The sequence below is a fragment of the Hemitrygon akajei genome, chromosome 9 (assembly GCF_048418815.1).
Source record: "Hemitrygon akajei chromosome 9, sHemAka1.3, whole genome shotgun sequence".
In the NCBI taxonomy this organism is placed as follows: Eukaryota; Metazoa; Chordata; class Chondrichthyes; order Myliobatiformes; family Dasyatidae; genus Hemitrygon; species Hemitrygon akajei.
Window position 1 is genome coordinate 83556123 of NC_133132.1, and position 12205 is coordinate 83568327.

Sequence of the window (12205 nt, forward strand, 5' to 3'; positions counted from 1 at the left end):
GTCTAAAACTTTGACAGACTTCAAAAGGTGTTAGGTGAAGAGATTATTTACTGTTTGCATCATTGCCTGGTATGGAAACACTAATGCCTTTGAATGGAAAAGGTAGTAGATACAAGCCAGTAGATCATGGGTAAATCTTCCCCACCATTGAGCACAATTACACAGAGTGTTGTTGCAGGAAGGCAGCATCCATCTTTTGGGACCCCCGACACCTAGCCCATGATCTCTTCTCGTTGCTGCCATCTGGAAGAAGGTAGAGGAGTCTCAGGACTCACACCACCAGGTTCAGGAACAGTTATTACCCCTCAATCATCAAACTCTTGAACCAGTGTGAATAACTTCACTCAACTTCACTTGCACCATCACTGAACTGTTCCCACAAACTATGGACTCACATTGCTGGTCTCTTCATCTCATGCTCTTGATAACTAATGCTTATTTATTCTTTTTTTTTGCATTTGTAAAGTTTGTTGTCTTTTGCCCGCTGGTAGTTTATCTGTCCTGCTGGGTGTGGTCTTTCATTGATTCCGTTTTGTTTCTTGGATTTACTGAGTATGCCCACAAATAAACAAATCTCAAGGTTGTATCTGGTGACATATACTGCATGTACTTTGACAATAAATTTACTTTGAGTTACTTTGAACTTTAATCATTCCACTAAATGTGAAATGTTCATTTTTCTATTTATTTTTACCCTTTTCAGTGCAGTTTTCCTGTGTAATTCAATTTGTAGTACTTCTGCTTCAGCTTTTTTGTTGGGAGGAGCAAATCAGCTGCATATTCATGACAGCTTTTGCAAAGCTAACTCAGTCTGTACCGCAGATTTGAGAATGCAAATTAGTAATTTCCTGATATACACAGCAAAGATTCAAGACAACTGTTGCAGGGATGTAAATGGGGAACAACAAAGGTACAGTCACTGCTTTAACAATCATGACACTTCAACACACAAAAAAAAGAGATTTACAGACAATCCTGACCAGTAACGGCAAATGAGATATTTGCATTGAAGATTGTTTTTATTCTACATAAGGTCGATGAACTTGTAACCTCAGTTACAGATTGGCAAGTACGATGTTGTAGGCACCACTGAACCATGGCTGAAAGAAGATTAAAGCTCAGAGCTTAATGCCCAGGAATACACATTGTATCGAAAGGACAGGAAGGAAGGCAGAGGGGGCAGCGTTGCTCTGTTGATAAAAAATGAAAGCAAATCATTAGAAAGAGGTGACATAGGGTCAGAAGCATTGTGGATAGAGCTAAGGAACTGCAAAGGCAAAAAGCCCCTGAAAAGAGTTATATGCAGACCCCCAAACAGTAGTAAAGATGTGTTCTACAAGTTACAACAGGATATAGAAAATACATGCCAAAGGGAAATGTTACAATAGTTATGGGGGATTTTAACATGCAAGTAGAGTGGGAAAATCAGGTTAGTGAGGGGTACTTGGAGGCACATGATAAAATAGGCCGTAGTCAGCATGGTTTCCTCAAGGGAAAATCTTGCCTGACAAGTTTGTTGGAATTCTTTGATGAAATAACAAGCAGGGTAGACAAAGGACAATTAGTTAATGTTCTGTACTTAAATTTTCAGAAGGCCTTTTGACAAGGTGCCCCGCATTGGGCTGCTTAACAAGTTACAAGCCCATGGTATTACAGTCTTTTCAGGTTGGCTGCTAGTGACCAATGGTTTTCCACAGATGTCTGAGTTGGGACCTATTCTTATTACATTACATGCCAATAGAATGACACCTATGTTTCAAAGTTTTCAAATGATATGAAGACAGGTGGAGGGGCAGGTAGATTTGCAGAAATAGGGAGACCACAGAAAGACGGATTAGGGGAATGGCAAAGAAAGGGCAGATGGAGACAGTGTTGGGAAATGTATGGTCATGCACTTTGGTAGAAGGAATGGAAGTGTTGATTATTTTCTAATTGGAGAGAAAATACATAAATCTGAGCTGCAAAGGATTTGGGTATCCTTGTGCAGGATTTCCTAAAGGTTAATTTGTGGGTTAAGTCTGTGGTGTGGATGTGATGTTAGCATTCATTTCAAAATAAAAGCAAGGATATAATGTTCATATTTTATTAAGCATTGGTGAGGCCTCACGAGGAGTACTGTAAACAGTTTTGGGCCCCTTATCTTAGAAAGGATGTGCTGAAACTGGAGAAGGTTCCAGGGAGGTTCATGAAAACGATACCAGGATTAAGCACTTGTCATATGAAGAGCATTTCATAGCTCTGGGCCAGTATTCATTGGAACTTAGGTGGATGAGGGATGACCTAATTGAAACCTATCAAAAGGCCTTGATAGAGTGGATGTGGAGAGGATTTTTCCTATGGTGGGAGTGTCTAGGATCAGAGGACACAGCCTCAAAATAGAGGGATATCCTTCTAGAATAGAGGTCAGGAGGAATTTTTTGTATATATAAGGCAGTGGTTGACAGGTTTCTTGATTGGTCAATACAGGAAGGGATATGGGGGTGGGGGTGGATGGGGGAAGGCAGGAGAATGGGGCTGAGAGGAATAATGGATCAACCATGATGAAATGGCAGAGCAGACTTGATGAACCTAATGGCCTAATTCAGCTCCTGTATCTTATTGTACTGTATGTGTGGCTGGGTAATAAAACAGAACCAGAATATTGCCTTCAGTGTCGCAAGCAGATTTTTATTAGAAAGGAACAAAAGGAAACAACTGCAAAAGAAACAATTGCTTTAAATTATGCCATTCCAGTTATGTTGGTTCAAGGAAGATTTACAGTTTCTTTTCTATCTGAAACTTGCCTTTGTACTGCTTTGTATTAATGAGCAAAAAACCATGTTCATTTTGAATACAATTTCCCAATTGAATACCCAACAGATCTTATATGCCATGAAGCCTATTTGTAACTGTACTAAGGCCCCTAATGATGAGACTCTAATAATATAAAATGGCTGAGTGGCTGAATCATTCTTCCACCATTTTTAATGTCAGATTGAGAAACGTGGGAGTTTTCAATTGGTTTGTTCTAATTGTACTGTGGAAGTCATTTTTTGTTTTTTTTTCTGTTGATTTGCTCTGAATATTTCTCTTAATATGTAGGTGTTGGAACTTGACTTGTCTATTCATTTCTTTCTCAGGCTTTGTCAATGGGAATGATGACTGAATATTATCATTACATTTTCACTACCTTGGTAAGCAATTGAACAATCTAATGTCATTACATGATGTGTAAGGAAGATGCTCATTTATGAATGGCTGATTTGTTTTCACCTTATTCTCTTTCATTTCACCAATGTAATGCATTGGAAAAGTGTCAGTCAACAATAAACCTTGAACAGCAGCATTTTATCATTTTGCTCTGCTGATTTACATCAATATTTTGTATTGTTTCTATGGAATATCAGCATTCCCAGTATCTTAAAACTCTGAACATGCTCACTTGTCTCAAATTTACCTTTTCCCCAGTGTAGTTTGCAGTTTAAATTTGCTCCCTTACTGTTGGTAACGCCAACATTGTAGAAATGGTGTAGCCTCATCCATAGTTTCTAACCACAATTACTTTCAATATCATTAAACCTACATTGTGAAAATGTTGTAACCTGGATTACAGATGACCAAGTCATAGAGCACCACAACACAGAAACAGGCCCTTCGGACCAACTCATCCATTCTGACCAAATAGCCCATGCAAGTTAGTTCCAATTGCTTGTTTGGAGGCCTGTTTCATTCTTCCTATCCATGTACTAATTCAAGTGTCGTTGAAATGTCATTATTGTTCCTGATTCAACAACTTTCCCTGGCAGCTCATTCCACATATACAAAATCCTCTGCATGAAAAAGTTGACCCTCAGGTATTTTTTAAATTCTTTCCCCTCTCATCTGAAACCTATGCCCTTTTTGTTCCCTTTCCCTGGGATTAAGACAGTGAGCATTCATGTTATCTACACCTCTCAGGGTTTTTTATACACCTCTGTAAAATCACCTCTCAGTCTCCTACATTCCAATGAACAAAGTCTTAGCCTGCCCAACCTTTTGCATAACTCGGGTATATTTAACACCTGTAACACTGTTTAATTTATATAAGTATCTCCTCTCAAACCTACATTGCTTACTTCCTGAAAAGACAGAAAGATAACCCATGGCAACACTAGCATTGACAAACTCCCTTAGAAATGATACAACATCCTTACTCACTGATTCTTTTCAGTTGCTGTTTTAATATTCCGAGAACAACCCCCTGGAAGAACTTTGTATCTTTGAATTTTGAACATCCTCACTTGAACAATTTATTGTCAGTACAATTCTTACGCTCCATGATTGAATCTTTGGAGGAGGTCAACCTTCAGTTAAGTTAACAAAGGGTAAAATTTGCTGTCCTTTATAGATATAGTCATAAACATTGAATGGAAAACAAAGTCACATCTTTCATTTGGATTAAATGTAGTTAAAAAGGCATGAACAAAAAGAAATACAGTAACAGAATATTTAGTCCAGAATAAACAACAACTTGTCTTGTTGCTGGATGTTGTTTCAGGATATTTTTGCCTTGGACTTGGAGCCTTACCGTTACAGTGGAGTGAATATGACGGGGTTCCAGATTCTCAACACTGAGAACAGCCAGGTCGCCTCCATAATTGAAAAATGGTCGATGGAAAGATTGCAAGCCCCTCCCAAACCTGGCTCAGGCTTGCTGGATGGTTTCATGACGGTATGAGAAATGGTGTTGCATGCTATCACATTGCAAAAAAAAGTCAGTCTTATTCAATTCAAGAAACAATAATGTGACCACAATATGAAATGAAATTCATTGTCTTATCATACATGTTGAAGATTGGAATGAGAAAATTGGCGCAAACTGTATAGCTTTTGCCATTACTTTCCAATCGAAAAACAGAGAACTGCAGTGGGGCACTCTTTGAGTACCAGCTCATATCTTGTGGATGGTACTGGAATTCACAAGCTTGTGCAGCTGATCTCCTGCTCTACTGCTACATTCATCATTCTTCAGGTCAGAGCTTAGATGCACTGAACTGAGAAGCTGATGGTGGGTTAGAGGTCATGATGGAAGAAGGGGACTCCCTGGGATAGAGTTGGTGTACTTGGAACATTCTTCCCTCACAAGAAATTCTGCAGATGCTGGAAATTCTGAGCACAAATGTTGGGGGAACTCTGCAGGTCAGGCAGCATCTATGGAGAAGCTGCGTGGCCTGCTGAGTTCCTTCAGCAATTTGAGTCTGCTGAAATATCTACTTTGTTGTTATAACATTGGAGTTGAAACATTTTCTCCAATATTCTCCGCAAAATTATGTGGTAAGGACAGACTTTAAAGGTGCAGTTAAGCAGGCTTGTTTTAGTTAGGGTGTATGTTTCTTCTCAACTCTTTCTACAGGCTATATTCCCTCTGCACCCTCAGTGCTGATGCAGTTTTTCAACCTGACATGTTGAACATGTCTTTGCCTCCACAGATGCCTCTTGATCTACACTGAATTACTCCAGCAATTTGCTTTTGGCTCCTTTAGAGACATCATCAGTTTGCTACTGATTTTAAAGTTTGAACCAATATATATTCGTGACATGGACCATCTTATGCATCTATTCTACATTGGCATAGTTAAGTTAATGTCAGCAACAAAACCTGCAGCCAATGCTGATTGCTGCAAAGCATACTGAGCAAATTTCAGTTAAAAATTAAAATAGCACTCACTACTACCAGATTATGAGCACCTAATCAAACTTTTATTTTGAAGTATACTGTTTTAACTGACATTTTAGATTTACAAATCCATTAAAGTGTTGTTTTTAGAACTACAGTATTATATAAGCATAATTTTGCTAGGACACATTTAGTTTTTTTTCTTGCTTGTGCTGTTCTCATTACAAGAATTATTTAGTGAGATGAACAAAATTAAATATGATACTTGCCTCTTAGGATGACCAGTAAAGTGTTTTTATTACATGTGGAAATCTTGAGAATTTGTGTTGCAAACTTAAAAAGCTTAAATGCACTGAGAATTGACATATTGAGTCATGAGGGAGTTCCAGACTATTCTATCCAATCATATACAACCTACGCGCACCAAGAGCACTGCCTCAACAGCTTCCACCTATGGTGCTTGCGTCGGATCCTGGGCATTTCCTGGAAAGACCGCATGCCAAACAAGGATGTCCTGGACCAGGCCAACATGCCAAGCATGTATGTCCTTCTCACACAGCGACGACTGTGCTGGCTTGGCCACTTCCACTCCATGCAGGATGGTCGCATCCCCAAGGACGTCCTATATGGAGAACTGGCCACAGGATCCCGGCCCATAGGGCACGCACTGCTGCGTTACAGGGACGTTTGTAAACGTGACCTGAAATCTGCTGATATCAGGGTGGACGTTTGGGAAGAGACAGCTGCAAATCGCTGCACCTGGCGACGGGCTGTATGTACAGGCATTACCAATGCAGAGGAAAAACGAACTCGACTGTGGTCGGACAGAAGGAGGAGAAGGAAAGCTGTGGCAGTCACTACCCAGCTTCGTGTGCAGCAGCCGTGCCAAGGACTGCTGCTCAAGAATCGGCTTATTCAGCCACAGCCAGCTCTGTTCCACACCCAACTGAGTCCTATACCGGGCGCGTCCATTGTCTACTTAGACAGACGGAGCCATTAATATATTTTAATAATTGGACAATTTAGAGAGAAACTTCCATGAAGCTAGTGCAGATTTCCAAGTTGTACTCTATATTCTACAATTTTTAGATACCTATACATTTGACTTACTTGTATTATTTGTCTTTGTGCACTTAAATGTGGAATATTGAATGATATCCTTTCATACTGATGTGCTGACAAGAGAAGCTGAAAGCAGTTAGCTCCAAAAATAGCAAGTTAAAGGTGTCCAATATTGTGGAAACTATAAGACCGAGAAGCTAAAGGCTGTGACGCTGAAAATCATTGAACAATGCAGAAAATCTGGAGTTACTGGGTAGCTCAGTTAGCATTTTCATAAAGAAGAGATGAGGAGGAAGAGGTTCTTGCTCACATGTTGTGCTCTGCTTCCAAAATTCAGGTCATTGACTAATAGAATTTAATTTTGGAAGTGAAATGCAAGATGCCATCTCAATTGGACATTTAGCACAGGTGGCCAACATTGAATTTCTTGGTAAATACTACAGTACAGCCAATTGTGACAACATTTTTATCAGCTTCTTCTCCGCACTTCTCTCCAAACCCAGGCCTTGTATTCTCCCAAATAACTTTTTCCATTTAATCTCTTTGCCATGGAAATCTTTAAGTTGCTTCAGAAGGCCTGCTATCATCTCCTGTTAATATCATTTCAGCCATATAGCTGCCTCCTGCAAATAGCCAGTAGCTTAGGTACACCTGTACCTATAGTTATTAGGTACACCTGTACACCCTCTGTTTAATGCAAATATCTAATCAGCCAATCATGCGGCAACAACACAAAGCAAAAATACATACAGACGTGGTCAAGAGACTCAGTTGTTGTTCAGACAGACATCAGAATGGGGAAGAAATTTAATGTGAGTGACTTTGGCTGTAGAATGATTGTTAGTGCCAGATTGGGTGGTTGGAGTATCTCAGAAACTGCTGATCTCCTGGGCTTTTCACATATAACAACCTTTAGAGTTCACAGAAGATGGCGTGAAAGGCAAAACAAAAATTACAGCAAGCAGCAGTTCCATGGGCAAAAGCAGCTTGTTAATGACAGACAACACACACAAAATGCTGGTGGAACACAGCAGGCCAGGCAGCATCTATAAGGAGAAGCACTGTCGACGTTTCGGGCCGAGACACTTCGTCAAGACTAACTTCGTTTTGTGTGTGTTGTTTGAATTTCCAGCATCTGCAGATTTCCTCGTGTTTGCTTGTTAATGACAGAGGTCAGAGGAGAATGGTCATGCTCTTTCAAGCCGTCAGGAAGGTGACAGTAACCCAAATAACCACGTGTTACAAAAGTGTTGTGCAGAAGAGCATCTCTGAACACACATGTTGAACCTTGAAGGGGATGGGCTACAGCAGCAGAAGACCATGAACATATACTCAGTGGCTATTTTATTAGATGGCTCCTGTATTTCGGTTATTTTCTCTTTATTTTGTTCTCCTTCCTTTCATGAAGCTTCTTTAAAAATTGCTGATTAATTGTAACAGAAAGAGCACTCCAGCCACAGCCATTAATGAATTTGTTTTCCCTCCTAATGAAGACTGACCTGCTAAGTATTCCCAGCAATGTTCCATCCTTGCTACAGAAACTTCATTCAGTTATGATCATATAAAAATTACATTGAGAATGACTGATCTTTAGTCATAGTAATGTGAACAAAGTGGTCTAAAGTTGAACCTATCTCAATAAACTACTTAATCTGCCTGAAGTTTTGCATGCATAATTAAAAAGATCTAACAAGCCTTCCAACATCATTAGCATAACTCTCCCTTGTTAATTACCTTAGCTATCTTCTGTTTTAACTTGTGTACTTTAATGTTTGCTGTGTTGTATTAGTTCAGAGGATGTATTATTTTATTCATAACCTGAGGAAAGTAATCTTTCAGTCAGTAGCATCAACTGGAAAGTTATCAAACAAGATTGTCACCGAACATACCAGGAGCTAATAGTAGATTGGGACCTAATATCATGTTAAAGAGCTCCTTTTAAGGCCATAAGACAGAGTAAGAATTAAGTGATTTGGCCCATTGTGTGCTCCACCATTCTGTCATGGCTGAGTCATTCTCTGGCTGTCTCCCCATAACTTTAGGTAACCTTACTAATTAAGAACCTATCCATCTCTGCTTTACATATATCCAGTGACTAGGCCTCCACGGCTGCCATGGCAATGAATTCCACAGATTTTAAGGGAGCTTTAGCAAGGGGATGCAATGGCCTGGGGCCAAAGGCAACTAAAAGGCACATCTATCAATGGTAGAACTAATTAAATCAAGGATGATGCAAATCCAGAAATGAACAGTTGCAAGGATCTTCAATGGCAAGACCCCTGTAGATGTTTAAAACCTACATTAGGACCAATTTACAGTAAGTTATTAACCTGTCTCAACCTCCACTGAACCGAAAAGAAAGCAAGTCACTGCAGGATGACCATTCAAACCTGCTACAGGCAACACCCACGTTAGAATCAAGACTGAGTTGCTTGAGCATAGCTAGAGCCACACTGTGTGTCACTGTGAAGTTTATTGAATTACAAACCAATCTGGCTGTGCATTCATCACAAATATATATTTATGCAGTGACTTTAAATGAGTAAACACACTTTGCTGAGCAGAATCAAATTAACCAAGTTGCATAGAAGCCATGAACAAAAACTTAGCCAAAGAGATGGTAACTGTGCACTGAATTTATATTATAGATGTTGTGGTGATCAATGTCATAAGAAACCAGATCAATTCATTGGTGATTCCTTCTTAATATCCTCATCAGTTGGTGAGATTTTGTTTTCAACTTCTGAACATTCCTTACATTTAATTAATGAGGGTGATCAAACATTACAATATATCACACTACATCATTTATATTTCAATCTATTTCAAAGAATTAAAAGGTGTTTTCATATTTCGTTGTAAAAAGAACATGAAGGACTACCCTAATCAATTAAGGCCCAACTGTAGTCACAACAAGAATTTGAGTATGCAGTGTTAAATCAAAGTTGCAGTGATAAGCTATGAGGAGGAGGATATCTGTATCTCCTTGTGCTGTTTTAGGGACAGCTACCTATTTCCAATAGGCCCTGTAATATTTGTTGCCAAATTCAGGAAACAATTTGGCAGCATTTTAGGCAATGTTGTTTTGTACTAAGAAATCTACATTTACTTTCGAGATCTATCAAATGCTAAAAGTTGAACAATACAGTAACTGTTTACTTGCAACACACACAAAATGCTGGAGGAACTCAGCAGGGCAGGCAGCAGCTATGGAAAAGAGTAAACAGTTGATGTTTTGGGCAGAGACCCTTCGTCAGGACTGGAAATAAGAGATGAGGGCTCAGAGTAAGAATGTGGGCGAGGGGAGGGAGAAGTACAAGTGGTAGGTGAGACTGGCAGGGGGCAGTGGTGAAGTAAAGAGCTAGAAAGTCGATTAGTGAAAGAGGGCTGGAGAAGGGAGAATCTGATAGGAGAGTACAGAAGGCCATGGAAGAAAGAGACAGGGGTTGAGCACCAGGGGGATGTGATGGGCAGTTAAGGACATGTGGTGAGAGAGGGAAATGGGAATGCGGAATGGAGAAAGAGAGAGGGGGTCAGTTATCAGAAGTTGGAGAAATCGATGGTCATGCTATCTGGTTGGAGGCTACCCAGATGGAATATAAGGTGCTGCTCCTCCAACCTAACTGATGCCTACCCTGAAGAAGTTTCAATCTTCCCTTCAACAGGAATTCAATTAAATCCTCTCTCACTGTCAAGTCAAGTCAAGTCACTTTTATTGTGATTTCAACCGTAACTGCTGGTACAGTACATAGTAAAAATGAGACGTTTTTCAGGACCATAGTGTTACATGACACAGTACAAAAACTAGACTGAACTACATAAAAAAAAACAACACAGAGAAAGGTACACTAGACTACAGACCTACACAGGACTGCATAAGTGCACAAAAACAGTGCAGGCATTACAATAAATAATAAACAGGACAATAGAGTGAGGTGTCATTCCAGGCTCTGGGTATTGAGGAGTCTGATAGCTTGGGGGAAGAAACTGTTACATAGTCTGCCCCTCTGTGCTATCACCTTGTGTTTCTCTCTTCCTTCCCCCACCCCCCACCTTTTAAATCTACTCCTCAGCTTTTTTACTCCAGTCCTGCCGAAGGATCATGGCCTGAAACATCAGCTGTACACTTTTCCATAGATGCTGGTTGGACTCCTGAGTTCCTCCAACATTTTGTGTGTGTTGCTTGGATTTGCAGCATCCGCAGAATTTCTCTTGTTTGTGATTGGACTACTACACTGTGAAGTCTCTTTCAGGGATGCCTACCCTGAAGAAGTTTAAATCTTCCCTTCGACAGGAGCTCCCTCTCACTACTCCCCCTCTGTGATATCACCTTGTGTTTCTCTCTTCCCTCCGTACACCTTTTAAATCTACTCTTCAACTTTTTTCTCCACTCCTGCTAAAAGGTCTCGGTCCAAAATGTCAGCTGTGCTGTTTTTAATAGATGCATCCTGGCTTGCTGAGTTCCTCCAGAATTTTGTGTGTGTTGCTTGAGTCTGGCCTCGGTGTGGCATTAGTGGAGGCCATGGATTGTCTTGTCAGAATGGGAATGGGAAGTAGAATTGAAATGGGTGGCCACTGGGAGATCCTGCTTGTTGTGGCAGATGCAGTGAAAGTGCTCGACGAAGTGGTCTCCCAGTCTATGTCGGGTCTCACCAATATACAGGAGGCCACACTGGGAGCACCGGATACATTAGATGACCCCCAACAAACTCACAGGTGAAGTGTCGCCTCACTTGGAAGGACTGTTTGGGGCTCTGAATGGTAGTGAGGGAGGAGGTGTACGGGCAGGTGTGGTAACTGTTCCAATTCTGTTACTTGTAGTTTCTTTAATTTAAGATATCCCTTCTTCTTGTTCACCAGTTAAGTTGGTAGATGCCAAAATATGAATCTGTGTTATGATGTGGACCTTTGCAAAATCAAATTCAACTCAGACAAAGTGGAACAAAGTGAGTTATATCAAGCTGTTCAAAATTCAATGATAATCCATGTCATTCTAGGGCAGACTATTAAAGCTAAATGCAACAGAAACTGAGATGATGCAATTTTTTTAACACGGTGAATTTCACCTCTCCCTAATTCCCAAGAATCTTCCATTTTAAAGCCTTACCTCCCTTTTTGTATCCACTAAGCTAAAATGTGAGAAATAAATCAAATCCATGCTCTATTATTGACTATACAAAGCGAGTCACTTTTTGAGTAGTTTACAAAGACTACAGAATTGGTCAAATTTAAAACATTTTTCATTGTTATTGAAGAAACTTGTTACTGGATTCAACTGTATGATCAAATGAATGAAAATGCAGTCGGTTACCCCCAGACATTGTTTAATGCAAACAATAAATTAATTTGAATTTTACAACATCTTGTAATCAAACTATAATATACCTATACATTTAAAGTAATATGCCTCCGGAGGAATTAATGGAAGGCAAAAACTATCTTCCTTTGAAGTACAGTTTTTTAAACAAAGATATTCCTTGTTGTATTTATCAATGCAAGGAATTATTA

General features: G+C 39.8%; 1 protein-coding gene across 4 annotated transcripts in view; it reads left to right on the top strand.

Moving 5' to 3' along the window:
* LOC140733312 (glutamate receptor ionotropic, kainate 2) overlaps positions 1-12205 on the top strand; it is a 518933-nt gene that overhangs the window by 251904 nt on the left and 254824 nt on the right. For all 4 annotated transcript variants that reach the window (XM_073056472.1, XM_073056470.1, XM_073056471.1 and 1 more), the window contains exons 6-7: positions 3120-3173; positions 4517-4690. In XM_073056472.1, coding sequence (XP_072912573.1) covers positions 3120-3173; positions 4517-4690 — 228 coding nt within the window. The remainder of the gene's footprint in view (positions 1-3119; positions 3174-4516; positions 4691-12205) is intronic.